Source organism: Bombus bifarius, unplaced genomic scaffold (genome assembly GCF_011952205.1).
Source record: "Bombus bifarius isolate JDL3187 unplaced genomic scaffold, Bbif_JDL3187 scf7180000007996, whole genome shotgun sequence".
Lineage (NCBI taxonomy): Eukaryota > Metazoa > Arthropoda > Insecta > Hymenoptera > Apidae > Bombus > Bombus bifarius.
The window spans coordinates 2,264,568-2,280,546 of record NW_022884376.1 but is presented as its reverse complement, the minus strand read 5'-3'; the positions used below and the strand labels follow the sequence as shown (position 1 = coordinate 2,280,546).

Here is a 15,979-nt window from a genome sequence, read left to right as displayed (position 1 = left end):
TATTCCAACTTTGACTCAGAACGTTCGCGCAAACGTTCTTTTTCTATTGCTTATGTACGTCGCCAGCAATGAAATAAAACCGAGTGAAAATCAGACAGGAAATAAAGAATAGGTCTGGTTGTCATAGCACGGAAAGCATAAATCTTCCAAGAACGACCAACAGATCTCGGAACAACCGATTTATTCAAATTAGACGGCACGAGTTCCGATTCACACAAGGAAAACGGTTACACGCGTGAACGATCGCCCGGAGACAGTGAGATACAAAACGATGGAAGTCTACAAACGAGACACAAATTTCTAAGGAACGCGGATATTTCGTAGCGAACGTGTAATAATATGGATCCCGGAAAGAAATAATTTCGTACGCGTGCTGAAAAAAAAGAAGAAAACAGCGACAAACGAGGTAATAAAAATCGACCTTGACGAAACGAAAGCTGGAAACAAACAGTCACGTCGGACAGTTGTGCAGTCATGAATAAATCGAGAGAAACCATAGACAAATAAGCGTATTCGAAAGAGATGACACGAGACAGTAGAAACATCACGCGATTTTTCGATCAAAGATACGTCGACGTAAAACACGAAGCGAATCGATGTAAAAGCGCTTTCGCTATCGACGATCATCATCCTCGTGCAAGGGTCACAGGAAAATCACTTTTCAAAAATATTACCTCGTCTTGTCGAACGAAGTAGCTTTCGCTCCACCCTGAGCTTCATCGCCATCGTTAACTACAGAGGACAGTCTTTCCGCGGAAGGAAACACTGGAGACAGCTTTACATTTTCTACCAAATACTTCTCTGCTATTCCGCGAGCTATCGGATAACAGACAGTCGAAAGCTACAGGCCAGAGGTAAATACGTGTCATACATAATTTCAGATTCCCAGCGGCGTACGTACGTTGCTGGCCTCGGCTGAAAACCTTCCCGTAAACCGATCGGAGACGGGTGGAACGCGCGTTTTAGCTCGCAGCGACGAGGGAGCGAAGAAGCGGAGCGTGGGTGGGATCGGAAAGACGGAAGCAAGCGAGGAAGGTAGGAGACATAAAAAAAGAAGAAATAACAGGAAGGGAAAAACGAGAAGGGGTGCCGTAGGGGGTGGATGGAATTGAGAGAGAGAGAGAGAGAGGGAGAAAAAGAGAAATAAAGAGATAGGGATAGAGAGAGAGAGAGAGAGAGAGAGAGAGGAGGAGGAAAGAAGCGGGGAAGGTTTTCCTCGAGCGCGTAACGACGTAAATAAAGGCGGTAAATCCGATCGAGAGCAATCCCTCGAGCGAAGGTGTGTACCAACAGGCGTGCATCGCAAACGAAGCGACGTATAGACGTGCGCGTGCATCGCCTCGCAACCAGAGAGAAGATGCAACGGAGCCGTGGCAGAGGCCAAGGATAGAATTTTCGAAGCGAACTCGCGAATCATCTACGTGCTACGAACACAGATGCGAATCTTTGTTAGTGCAAAGCAACCACACTCGGAACACGCTATCGCGTACACAGACGATGAACTCGCGTTCTGTATGCGTCAACGTGCACACAAGAATGAATATAATCATGCTGTTTTACGCGACGACGGTAGCGACGGCACAACCGACATACGAGTGCCTACGAATACCCGGTGAGAGCGAGGTACGAGCACGTAGACCGCGTCCAACAGGGAACGCACGCACGAATTCCTGCAGCAGAAATTAGTATAATTATCGTCACCGGGTGAAGCTAGAATTCCGCGCTTCTTACCTTGCTTCGCAAGGGGAATTTAACGAACATTCTTCTTTTATCCGTAACGAACTTACAAGCAAGTATTTACATCTGCTATTTCTCATTTACGCTTTCACCGAAATAAAACTTACCGCTTTCTTCCTATGAGAGATATATTTTCAGAGAGATATATCGATTTGCCAGAATACGCGTAGATCGTGGAGAAACAAACGATCGGAAATCGTGACACGATACGACGAAAGAAAATAGCACGGATCCCGATTGCCTTTGCCGAGAGTCGTCTAAACGCTCAATGGCAAATATCCAAAGCAGTCTTTTATCTATTTTAGCGTAATACCAGTGAAGTATATCCAGCGTATGCGCGCGTATACGGAAGATAATATCGCACATACAACAAAGTAGCTTCAACGTCCTTCCTCCATTTATAAGGATTTCCATTCCCGAGGCTGCAGGATTTGCGATTTGATTTCCTTAAAAGGAGTAGCTAGCGAGTACTTGGCGAACTTGGCGTTTTCGACCAATCGGATGTTCGAATTGACCGATCGTCGAAGGAATTCTACGTTATTGATATTCACCGTGACCTCGGGGTGGTTTCTTCACTTTCCTATGGATAACGCCTTTTCCCTCTTTGAACGGTACGGCGGATTACTTAATCCCGAGGACCAGCTGCTCACGCTCTCTCGTCACGTCCCTTCAAACGCTGACGCAACCGGTCGCGTTTACACTGATCCGCGTCGTAATCCGATCGGTGAAATTGTTTCGTTCATAACCAAGCAACCGTGAATCATCTTTGCTACTCTATCATTCGGCGATCGATAGCTCGTTGTTTCGGAAATTTTCGCCTTTGTCGCCGCAACTCCCGTAAAACTACGACGGACCACCGAAGTGGTCAACTTTCCTCCAGGGAAAACTTTGAGACAACCGATTGACCCTGTACGCCCGAACAATAATGCAAAGAAAAACAGTGTCTTCCACGTCGTGGCTAACGACAACGAGAAGTACGGTGTTTCTTCGTATTAATGAACGTTATGACTTTAATGAGTCACATTGGTAAGTACGCACGCAAACGCACCACATGATCGCCGTACCTATTACGCTTATGTAAACAGCGTATTGTACGTATGCAAAGAGCGTATTATATTTATATGCCGGTAGCCGCGGTTCGTTATGTAAAAGGGGCATTGTGTTAATGTAAATCGCTCAGGAATCACCGCTCAGACGATTCGGGAATCGAATTAACAGGCGTAAATGATCGTCGAGAGTTAGTTACGACGTAAGTCGTAAGGGAACGATCCGAGTACGTATATAAAACTATCGATTGGACGATAGGGAAATTAAAAAAAAAAAGGAGCTACTTCTTTGGAAATGTGCCTTTGCAAGCGACCCGTGCAACGCTCGGTAACGCGAGAGCGTTTTATTTATAAATTGACCGTTGTCGATGTTAAAAACTACCGGCTATGTGATACGACGCTTCCGGTAATAGAGAAGTAGCAGAGGTCATCTAATACGAAGCTAAAGTAGTAAATTGCAGTAGCAGTTCGGTGCATGGCGCTCGATGCAGCATGAAGGTAATTCAGTCGCGATATTACAGTTAGTACGACAACACGATTTACAAGTCGGTGCAAACAATTCTATTTCAGGGATAAGTGGCTCTCCAGCGTGGTAACAGCGTATTCATGATCCATGCCGGTATGCAATCGGTATGAAACTGTGAGCTGTTCTGCGAAGAAACGCGACACGCTTTTCCGTTCGTTATTATCGCGAGATATCGATGACATTGCCACCGAAGCATCAAGTATCACAGACATCCACCTATCCTTCCAATCGAAATACGGTTCTTTTTAATTACTTTCTCGAAGATTTAGAGACGCTCCAACTCCAAGTTGCCTCGTTTTGAAATTCGGTGAACCGCGAAAATTAGCGAATATTCTACAACGAGGCTATTTTTATCGAAATAACACATCTTTTTATAGTTGATAAAACTTGCGAAACGGTTGTCGTTACTTTGTACCTTAAATAAACAAACATGATATTGCACGAGTATAGAATGTACAGAAACTTACCTGAACGACTGTAGAAGGCACTGAGCGAAGTACTATGGTAGGTGAAAATATACGATGATCTGTCTTTGTGCGAATCTCAAATTTCATTAAGAAAGAATACCTAATTAGCAAGGATGCCGAGGCAGTGCTCCGAGATCTTCCGGCTCATGCGCGCACCGCGGTCAGAGCGGAACGTTGTTCGTTAAGTTAGAGAATATTCGTGTGACGGGGCATCGACAATCTACGGCGCAAACGGCCAATTTATTCTTCCTGCTCAGGTTGAAAATAGCAAGAACGTTAAACGTTCGATCCGGTCAGACGGTAATAGAGCGTTAAATTCGGGACGATCGAGAGCAAAGAATATTCGACGATTTTATCGGTGATAGAAAATCGTCGATATATCGTGGATGAAATTTAAAAGTAGCAGCTACTTCCGGTCAGAGGGTAGCTAACGCAATATCTGCTTTCACAAGAAGGATTTATCGCGTAAGGCACCGATGCTTTCAGAGCGGACGCGTCGTGAAGCTCCATAATCGATTTTCTTTCCCCTCTCTTCTGATATCAGCCTCTAGCTTAATGGAACTGGCAAAACGCTTCTCTCTTCTCGGTAACCGAATTACCCGAAAAATGGCCAAGGATCGCGTACATGGTTCTTGGCCGTTTGGGAACGAATCGCTAGAAAGATGAAAGAACCTAAGAGACGAGATAAAAAGAGAGAGGACGAGAAAGACGAGGAAAATAAAGGAAAAAAGAAAAAGATGATGCGACTCGATCATGGAAATTACGTGAAATTACGTAAAATTACGCGGAAAGGAACGAAACCTGTTCACCGGGGTTGAAAGAAATTGCGGAAACGATAGATTTCGGCTGTCGAAAAACGCCAATCCCACGATCATTCGCGTCGCCGCGACTGTTATAAACGTGTGCGGATGGATCCACTTATTTTTCACCGAAAGGGAAAAAACCATCGACGTTTCCCATCGACAACGACGAATCACCGGACGGCACGTTGTAAACCTGCCACACGACCGCGTTTCTGTTTCTTCTATTTCGCGTTAGCGCGCAATCTGTCCCGATAAAGCGTAAATTGGAAAACTCATGGTCGTCGTCGATCACCGGGAGCATTGTCGTGCACCATCTCTAAAATAACAGAAATGAAAAAAATATAAAGAGAGAGAGAGAGAAAGAAAGAACAGGCAAAGAGAGAAAAAGACGTGCATTAGGTCGAACGTTAGAGGAACACCGACGTGTCGCCGATCGATTACCAACGCCATCGCGAATACGACGTGGTAATTTTTGCGTTTCAACGATCGTCTACGGAGGAAACAAACCATCGAGAATCGACGATCGGCCATTATCGTTTCATATTTTACGACCACCCCCGATCTAACCGCTATTCGTATTCCGGTCGCGAGGTAGACTTTCGAAAAATATAACGGGTGTTCCGGATCGGCGAGCGACTTCATCGCCGCCGCCACGACGGTCGAATACCAAAGAGGAGGTTCCCGGCCCGCTGTCTCGGCTGAATAAATTTCAATTTCAACTGAAATAGGGAGAGAAGAGAGGAGAGAGAGAGAGAGAGAGAGAGAGCGTGGCGCGCGACGTCGATGCGACAGCGACACGGTAAAGAGAACGAGTTCGAAGTGTTGGTGCATTTACGTAAGCCGCGTGTACCACTTCGTCTACGAATAATGCAATTAACTTGTTCTACAGATAGCGTAATTCAATTTCTGGAAAGGCACCCCGCCTCTACAGGTGAAATTAATTGTTCGTGGCGCGAAGGAGAAAGGGCTAAGCCTGCCGCGGTCGGGAGAAGGCGGAATCCGAGCGAGTATTCCGAGCAATAGCGAACCTTCTCCAAGGGGTGGAAGATTCTTACAGAGCTCGATATTCCAGATAACATCGCCGCGGCTAATTGCAAAGTACCGTCGCCAAGATCTCCTAGCAATTAATTATCTCGACAAGTGGCCAATTAAATAGGTAAGACAAATCGTCGACGTTCGGTACGACGTAACACATTCTCGCTATCCAACCGACCTAGATCGGTGCTTAAAAAAAAATCATTCGTGAAATCGGGAACCTGGCGAGAGGTTAGACAGTTTTGCCGCTATTTCACGAAGCCGCAAATTTTAGAGTAAGTTTACTTACGGCTAACCTCGTGACTTTATCTCACGGTAACGTTTAGTAGATCCTCCGCGAAAAGAAAGAGAGGGCGCAGCAGAAATTTCCAAGAAAACACGCTTGAAGATGGATCTTCCTATATTGCAAACGAAGGAAATATTGCAACGTAGAACGAGTATCGCGGACCCGACGATGCGCGATACAAAAGCAACGGCGTCAATTAATTCAAAGCTGACCGAGCTCGAAAAGCATCGAATCTTCGAGCAAATTGTATCGTGTGTAAACAGGGATACGGGCTAGCTGTTTTCAACGGTAGGATGGCGTGTTTCTGGCGACATCCGATTAACCAACGTCGAGCCGGAGTAGCTTCCGTTATTGCGGACGAGTTGCCTCGGCCCTCGTGAGTGTACGATCCTACGTGGCTAAACAGGTGACTCGTGTACACAACGCCGCTTTAGGGAAACGTACCCTATGAACCCGATGGTTCTCGAATCAGATTACGACCATCCTGTTAAGTTCTACCCATCACCTAATCGAGCACCAGCCACACAGTGCCCCTTTTTATCTGCAGCTGGCCTCTGCACTCGTTTGCATTTCAACGAAACGCGGCTTCTACTACTTGTGCTTACAAATGTTGCGATTTCCACGAAGCAAACGGCCAAAACAAAGCAAAAGTCGATTATCGATCAAAACGACGCGTGACGTTCCTAAAGGGATCGACCAACTGTCTTTAAATAGCTTCTCTGTGTCTGTGAAATCAATTTCTTACAACACAAAATAAATCAGGACAATTCGTAAAACGAACGACGCTAAAATTGTAGAGTTTTCACTTAGGAGGCCGGAAGAAATTAGTCCAACACTGTCGGCGGCGTGTTATAAATTCAGGCGATTCTGCCAGGACGCATCAAGAAGCGCGACATAGTCAACGCCAGGTGAATTCATTCTATAGTTTCTGTTCGAATTTCGTCGTTCCTCGAGCTTCTTCCGTTGAAACGACAGAGAACAAACGAGAATCGACAGACTCAGATATTTAAAATGTTTCGCGAAACGCCTAATTTGCTCGGACAATCGAATTAGCATCGACGTTCGTTATAAGTTACAGGCGAGCTGGCTACATTTCCCTGGGAGGCACAGCGCAGGATGAAACAGCGAGTATTATGAAGCAACTGGACGAACACAGTTTTCAGGTTAGCAATGCGCGCACAATATTCCACGTTCGAACTCGTATATCGCTACCGAACGTGAAAGGGGTCAGGCTAATGGTTCGCGGCGAGATGCAATAATCTATGCGATTCCCGTGGCGGGCCGCGCTGCTGCATCTACGTGTACGTTGCGCTCAAACGTGTACACGGTGTCTGGTCGTAACGGTTACCGTGAAATTCAATCCCCTTCCGGGTTGGTTCGACAGGGAAAAACTGTTCACAGTAAAAAATTACAGCGAGATAAAATTGATACGGGGATCGTTCACCGAACGCCCGGTTATCTCCGATGATTAAAGTCCTAAAACCACTCTATCCTCGTCGAATTTATGCTCTCGATGCTAACGTTGCGATCGTTAAACGTGAATAAGGGAATATCGCGTACCAGGAAGTATCAGTGCAAGCGACAACCTTATCTTTCCTAATGAAAGTGTCGCTACCGATGATAAAAGCTCCCTGGGGGATGCTTCCGGCGTTAGCTCGCGTACGCTTCTCCCTGGTAATAATATAAGAAGCTATCTGCTTAGGAGTACGCGCGTGAAATCTCCTGGATACATACGTTCGCTCTCCACTATCTGCAATATGTATAATGCGAGCATTGGATGATTTACAAACTATGTGTACGAACGTGGTTGCAACTGTATACCCTCCTCTCTCCCCTTTAGATTTCTCCGATCCTCCACTTCGATCTTCCTCGCTACAGTTCCTCATTATCGTCGAACAACGATGTACAACAGCTAGCTACTCGACGTTCTACGAGCCTGGCCATTTCCGTCTAAAAGCGATATCGCTAATAGAATGGACGATCGGGCGTGTTCAAACCTGCTGGAAATTAGACGCACGATCGCGTTTACTCGGTGCCTTCTCGAAAAACGCGGCGATTCCCAGCGTCGAAGAAAGAACGCGCGCACTCGAGTCTAGAGTGGCTTTCATTTTACCTCTTTCTACGATTTCGAAGTAGGAACAATTTTCTTTCTTTTTGTAATTCGGCGATAAATATTTCGCGGCTCGAAGGAATTCTTCGTGCGATGAATGGCTCTCGAACGCAGCCTCGAGAGCTCGGCTTTCTCCGAAATTAGCACGATCAATTCCGCTCTTGAAAATTAATTGCCTCGCATGTCAAGAGGCTCGGTTGATTTAATCTCTCGGCTACGAACCCCGTGATCGACCGAGGACTCCACACTCGCTCGTTTTGTTCGCGATTTTCCTTTATCCTCCGCCGATCGTACGTGAATTTTCCATCGATCTCGCCTCTGTCTTCTAGCCAGAAGACAGCGCGCGTATAGGATACACGAGGAGTCAGTGGATCGCAAACTCCACGAAGAAGGCCATATTCTTTCTCTAGTCTTCGAGAAAATAAAGGAAACGACGAAACGAGCGAGAATACGGTAGGCGAGTAGACGGTCGGCGTATAAAAGTTTTATAAGATTGTCACCGAGTTGGCGAAATGATTTGGGAGTTCACGAGCTTGCCTCTCCTCTAAGGAAGACGAGCAGTGTGTATTACGAGGTGGCGCATACACAAGGACCGAGCTCGTAACCTCCTTCGTCGAGAGTTTAACAGGCCCTGGCTACGAGCTGAAATGCGGCCTTTCCACTTTACCGAACGGCAATAAAGCATCAGATACAACCGGCCGCAAGAGGAGAAACTCCCTTTCGCGTTCCTTACTTCCTCCACCTCGAACCTAGACTCTCGTCCCGGCGTACGAACGGACAGAGTTAAAACGTTTGTTGCTCGTGATTAATGGTAGCACGCGCTACGGTCGTTAGAACTTCTTTTCAACGTTTCCCTCTGCCTCTTTTCCTTTTTTCGTTAACGCTTCTGCGATCGGGTATATACGCGGGCAATTTCGCCGAGTTTCACGCTCCTTTTACCGTTACAAGGTAACGCGGGTTCCATCCGCCCCTGACCGGATGACACAACTTCGATTTTACGCGTTTAAATAATGCAGCTCGGCGCGTTACTCTGCGCGCTGTACAGTGATACTTATTGGGAACGTTCCCTCGGCTCCCTAACGTCGAGTCATTATTGCACGCGATAAAATATCGGATGCGGCAGGAAGCTGGTCGTTCCCTTCTTCGTTCTAGATAATCGTAGTTCACGGACGAGGAAAACGAACGACCGTTTTATGTCGCTGCCTAGCTAGCTGCACGCGTTCCAAAATATATGGCGACTAGCAACTTCTAACACGTTTTCGCCTGAGAATACGCGATTTACGCGTACAATTTGTCTCTTGTCGCGAAATATTCCTCTCGTTCTTCAAGTGTTAGGACGCGTGTCAGCGTTAGCTCGTACAATTTTTCACGGAAAATCAAATAGTATCGGCTTCTTGACGACTGAATTCGAAATCACGAGTCTCTATCTTTCCATAGCCGTCAACCTGCGTTTCAATCTTGTTGCGGTGTTCGCCAATTATGCCGTAACTGAGAGCACCGGCGCGAGTTTTGTAGCCACAAATTAATATCGAGATTCCGGTGGCTGACTGATAACCGGCTGGTTCGGGATATGTTATCGTTACCGGATATCATAATGCACGCGTTACATACAGGCACCGACGACATTTCGTAACAGTCGTAACAAGATATCAGAACGGTCTATTTGCTTGGTCGTTGGCTGCGAAGCTCACAGGGGACACAACGAATCGAGCCAGCGGAATGTTTCCCGCCGCAGTTTCCGCGATAAGACGAAGGCCACACATTCGTTCGCGGATCGTTTGTAGCGATCGATCGAACGGTATCGACGGGCAAGACAGGCTGAGCGAAATCCATTCAATTTTTCACGAGGTTTCTCGATGACGTTTGATGCGTCTAATTTATTCAGAAGGCGTCGCGTGCTGCGCGCGGAGCGGAAACGTCGTGCCGAGAGAAGAAACGCGGGAAGAGAAAAGGAGAGGAAAGAGAGAATAGAATAGAATAGAAGGCGTGAGTTGACGAAACGAGACGCCGTTAACGCTCGACAGTGTGCTAAGACTGATTTAATGGCGGCACGTAAAAACAAAGAGCACTATTAAAAACGAGTTCTGAATGCGAGCCAACGAGAAGCGCGGAAACCGCTGGTATTTTCAACTCGCGAAGAAAACGTACGGGAAGAGAAAAAGAAATTAGTCGTTTCGCTGGACAAAACAAATTGTAAATATATAAATATACGCGTGCGTGTACAGGTATAGATGTATAGAGAACACGTAGGCGTTGCCAGGTTACTCCTACTGGCATCGGTGTTAATAACGAAGCAATTCATTAGAGTTTACCTCTGGCCGTTCCATGAATTTACCAATAAATTCTCATTACTACTCCGCGAGCTGCGAGCCAGCTCTGTAAGTACGTCACTGAGCGCGAAACGAGCAAACATAAAACTCACGAGGAAACCGTTTGGCCGATCTCGTAACACGGGATGCAAAAATAAAACAAGGATTGCGGGTGGGGGAGGGGAAAGTTGTACGTTGCATTGTCGATATCCATCCCTTACGTAAGCCTCGAGAAGAAGGACGAGTACGGAAGTAACGAGAAAAGAACGCAGCCTCGAGGTCTTCCCGGAACATTTTTACGAGACTAACTACGTATTTTCGTTTCGCCTTCGCCGACTCTTTGACCATTTGGCTCTCGATTCGGGACGTCTCGCGAACGCTGAGAATGATTCTCGTAGATTTTGACACAGAGACAGACGAGATGACGGATGAGAGACCGCAGGATGTTTCTAAGCGCAAAGTCAGACGCTAAACGATTCGCGGGATGAAAGGAAAAGTTGTCCAGAGGAAACTGCAGGGAAGTCGGGCGAGATAATTTTCTAAAAGAATTCCTTTGTGCTACTGGTGAAACACGGGTGAAACGACGTTTTCCGAGAGAGAAGACGAACCGTAAAAAACGCGGCCCGTAAACTCCATAATTATTCACGAAAATGGGAAAAAACAGCCACGGCGAAATTGCCTGAAATTCCGAGTGTCGGGGAAAGGTTTCTCCCCGAGGAAAATTTTGCATAAGATTAGCTCGAACGACGCGAATATAGGATAGAAAAGCAAAGGCGAAGGGTTCAGCCGGTTCTCACGCGGGTCACGAGGTCCACGGTGTGAAAGCATATTTATTCGATCCATCAGCATCGATTCGCAGGCCAAACTGCAAATTGAATAACTTCAAAGTCACACAAGCCACGTTGTATTAAACGCTGGCGTGTATCGAAAGTACCTCTATATCGATCGACCCTGTTTTTCCGTGACAGGGAAAATTAAACGTCAATGCACGTCGACGGACATTTTTTTTGAGGTGAGGGGGGGGGGGTTGAGGTACCGAGAACTCGTGGTCGGTAACGTTTACGAACCTATCGTTGCGCTGCATTAATTCCAGCTCGTCGAGTTCCCTTTTAATCCTCTCGAAAACATTTAACCAGTAGTGGCGGCAACATCAAAAGTCACATCCACCGATCACGTAGCACAGACCACTTACCAAGCACGACAAGCTGCCTTTCTAGACAATTATTATCGCGAGGGGACAGACGTCCTTGGATTCTGACACGTTGTCTTCCTGAGAAGTTCCGCGATGGCACGCACGGCTTCTTCCGTCTCGAAGGAAGTTTTCTTCTCGAATCACAGGCCAACTAAACAACTTCGTACTCGGTATTGTTCACACGCGACCGATCAAAGAGCCGTATATCACGATACAACGATAGACAGAGAGCAACGAAGAAGAACGAGGAAACTGCACGCACGCATCACAACATGTGATTCTTCTTCGTCGTCGAGCGAACGAACGTGTCAGCGAACCAACGAAACGATAGAACGACTCAATTGCCTTTTTTATTTGCCTGTTACACTTTCGCAAGTTACCCACGTGACAGCGAATCCACCTTGACCACGAAACAAGGTGCCGATACGAGGCACGAAGCAGCAAGCAACACCGTGAACTGAATTCGGTGGTAGCCGAAGCTACACTCGGGGCACGATTGACTCGCAGGCAGGCGCCGCCTGAGGCGCCTCCACCATCCGCAATGTGGAAACTTCCTCGTGGGCTCGTTACGTCAAGCATCCTTGTTTATCTACAGGATTTCTCCTGCCTTTACCTCCCTGGTTTCTGCCACTGTCGTATGTCACCGAATCGCGAACGACATCGAACTGTCGTGATATTCCTCGTGCTACGATCCAACATCCACAAAAAAAAAAAGAAAAAAACGTGACTCTTCGTGGAAATAACTTCGATACACTGTTCGTTTCGAACCAACGTGTGTGTGTGTGCGTGTGTGTGTGATCCCTGATACGTTCGCGGCAAAAGGTGCGATAAAAGTGCATTTAGAAAAATGCACGTATGATTCAACTTTGGAAAAAAGAACGACCACCCGAAGCAAACGTTCGTAGAAACGATTTTAGTCGTGATTCTACTTTATCGCAAAATATTTGTTTTTTTTTCAGGAAACCAAACCAAATGCGCGAATTCGATTTACCGTAACGGCAAGTATCGGATTCTCCTTAATAGCGTTATCGACGGAAACGTAGAACGAAGACAACATTTTTTCCCCCCTGCTTTCTAAGACGCCGGTGTGCTCGAAGGTAGAAGGGAAACTTGCCCCTTGGGATCGATCGATTGCCAATAGGTGTTTGTCGATACAAATTCAATATCCTCGCGCGCGCACCCCGTCCGCATACACTCTCACCTCCGTACCAGGGCACTCCATCGACGGTGCAGCTATTTTGGGAATAAAGGTGGGAGAGTCTATGCACGCTTGCATTTTCGAGCAGTTTCTTGAACGGCCGGTCTGTCTACCTAACCGATTCGCGAGCCACGCGCATCAGAAATATGAAAGTCGCTAATGTTATTGGGTCATCCGGTTCGGCCGGCTCATTTGTCGACATAAACTCGTCGAAACGATCTTGTACACGCGCCTGCTCCTCAATCGAATAGTCGATGAATCTGATAAAACAAAGTTTCTCTTGAAACGAACGTTTCCGCCAACGTTGCTGTAAATTTTCCCGTTCGAAATAACGACAGATAGGATATCGTATCGACGTCTCTCGTCGAACAGAGACTTTGCATCGCTAACCGCTGTCGATACTCGCGAGCACACGCGGACAATAAAGTTCGAACGCCAATCGACGATAGTTGATCCCAAAACGGAAACCGCGTAAATCACTCAGCGATGAAAAGAGAACGAGACGCAAGAACGGAGAACGAAGAATTTACACGCAGCTACTGCAAACTCGGGACTAGAGAATCCCTGTTCGATAAAAGTTAATTTTCTTGCAGGAAAAATGAACGGATTCCGCAGTAGAACGAGCGAAAACTGTCCGTTCGTTGAACATGTTGGAAACGGCGAGAGCGTGGAAGGAAATGTTCGCAAAGCGCTTACTTCGCAGTCGATTTTGACGAAGGTCGGAGCCACGTTAAGAACAATCAGCCAGTAGAATATTGCTTAGGAACAAGTGACTCGTACCTCGAGCAGCCAATATGTATTCCAGGTGCATACAACGACCGAAGGTTCTTGGCCCTTGCGTGCACCGTTAAGTCAGGCGAACCGACCAGTTTCGAAGCCGTGCAGTCACACCTGAAGCCATCTAGCCATCAGTGACGGATTCGATTAATTTAATCGGACGAACGAACGCGGATACAAACGTGTGCTAGATTTTTTCTTCGCATATGCAAATCGTACGACGTAAAGTTCTTTTTTATCGATTCAAAGGTTATCTATACGTGGCACAATCTTTCGGAAAGGCCGTTAAAATTTAACTACGTTCGACGTCAATCGTTTTCAACGTGATTCGTAGTTTGAAGAGCATGAAATTATTATTTATTTAAAGAATGCATCATATATGACCCTAACTCCAAGCAACTCGGTCTAAATTAAAGCATATTCAGCGCGACTAAAATATTGCGAGCCCAAAGCGCAGGAGATCGATACATATTTTCCATATCATTTTAATGTTTTAAGAATCGTCTATTCGCGAGACTCGAACACGAAACAACGATTAAGCGTGACATTTATGCCACGAAATGCATATCGACTCCCTTGCAGACGAGGCCGATCGTCGATTCTCTGGCCAGGCTGCGAACAACGATCTTTTTTCTCCGACAAGTCGTGGTTCTGTGGGTGAAACCCGCGCAAAACAAATGCCAAGTTTTAAAGCCGCAGGTGCGTGCGGACGTGGCATTTATTAAATGATTATTTGCGCTGGACGCAACAAACGTTATTTATACTGGACACGTCAAATGTCAGAGAGGAAAGAGAAACGTTACGAAACGCTGGTCCACGGCTTAAACCGGCGCGACGTTTACCATCACGTTCACGCGTATTCTCGGCGACATAACGCGATATTCGCGTGAAATTTTTGTAGCTTCGGGTCACGTTTCGTCAGACGTTTCGTTCCTGTTTCGACGACCGTACGTACGGTCACTGGTACAAGGCGATTCGCTAGACTAGAGAGTCACGACGAGTTTTCTTTTCTCTCTTTGCGTCACGGTGCGGCACGTCGCGAGAAGACATTACGAAACGAGGATGCGCGCTGCTCGAAAATCGTACGGCGCACCTGTGTAAAGAGAGAGAGAGAGAAAGAGAGAGAGACCCGTTCAAGAGTCGACTTCATTAACGTAAACGCTGTTCCGTTCCCTGGCGGTGGGTTTCACGCATCGAATTTAAAGACATTTTGCTAATGAGCGACAGAAAAATAGCCCCGATAGTAACCGACGTGACACGATCGCGCATTAATTTCTATCTGGTCGGGAAAACGTGATTAATCGGAATAATTTTTCAACTTCCAGCGAATATTACGAGAATATTCCACAAATATTCGTACGGTCCGCGTTCCTTCGTTTCTCTGGAGCGTGCACGCGTATCCCGGCAGGAGAATCTAATAATTTTCCCGCGATTTCAGAGCACGCGGACGACCGACCTAACGGGGCCAATTTTCTCCGGGAAATACGATAAAAAGTTACGGGTAATATCGCGTGACATTGTTGCTAATGGGACGACGACGAAAGGTACATGACAGCCAAGGTCTCCGGGCAATGAAAATTAATGTCGCATTCACCGAGATGACTACTACGCGGCTATTACTGGCTCGTGCACGGCTTCGTTACGATCGTGAGATCGCCACCAGCCACCGTTCGATATAATACATATACCGAAATCGATGGACCCTTCAACTTTGACTTTTATGCCTTCTAGCGTCGATGAACATTTATGATCGAGAGTTCGTGAAATAGCTACCACTCGTAAAGCTTTCTGCCGTTTCTGATTTTTTTTTTTTTCGCTTTTCCGATTTTTCGCCAGAATCGACAGTCGGCCAGTAAAAAATGTACGAAAACGCGCGGAAAGATATATTCGCGACAGCTGCAATCGAAATCGAATTCCTGGCCGATGTACGAGTTTTCTGTGTCTGATTTACCGGACATTTGTCGATGACGCGTAAAACAAACAGCCGCGTATTGATGGAAAGCGAACCGGCTAACTCTGTTACGCGCTTATCGCCAACATGCCGCGAGAACTAGCACGTTGTGAACACACTTTCGGCGATTTGTTATACAAATTTTACTGTTCCCGGTTCTGGCAACCTTTTCCGTCAACGCATAAATACTATTAACACCCTGGGGACCGGCTGCTTCGACTAGCATATAACTTGAATTCCCGGCTGTTTTTGGAGCGATTGAAAATGATTCAAGGCGACCGATATCACGTCTAATATATCGATAACGATTTCCTATTATTCAAGCGTGTAATGTAAAGACACTTTTGTAACATTTCGTTTATATCACCCATTGCTTTTTTTTCTTTTTACTGTTTTATTTAACGGTAGTTAACATTTTTACAGGGTACCGCGTGAAGTACGAAAGACGCGAATTCGCGTCTCGATTGGCCAGAGTGTTAAAACCGATTTAAGTTTACAGAATTTCGGTGACCGTGCTCGTCGCGAATGCCGTGCCGGAATAT

The 15,979-nt window shown here is 46.4% G+C and overlaps 1 protein-coding gene across 1 annotated transcript in view; it reads right to left on the bottom strand.

The window, feature by feature from the left end:
- LOC117206131 (protein gustavus) overlaps window positions 1–11,481 on the bottom strand; it is a 152,598-nt gene extending 141,117 nt beyond the window's left edge. Inside the window, exon 1 of the mRNA XM_033445180.1 lies at window positions 11,387–11,481. Within this exon, the coding sequence (XP_033301071.1) occupies window positions 11,387–11,403 (17 nt within the window). The 5' untranslated portion in view covers window positions 11,404–11,481. The remainder of the gene's footprint in view (window positions 1–11,386) is intronic.
- Between the last annotated feature and the right edge of the window lie 4,498 nt (window positions 11,482–15,979).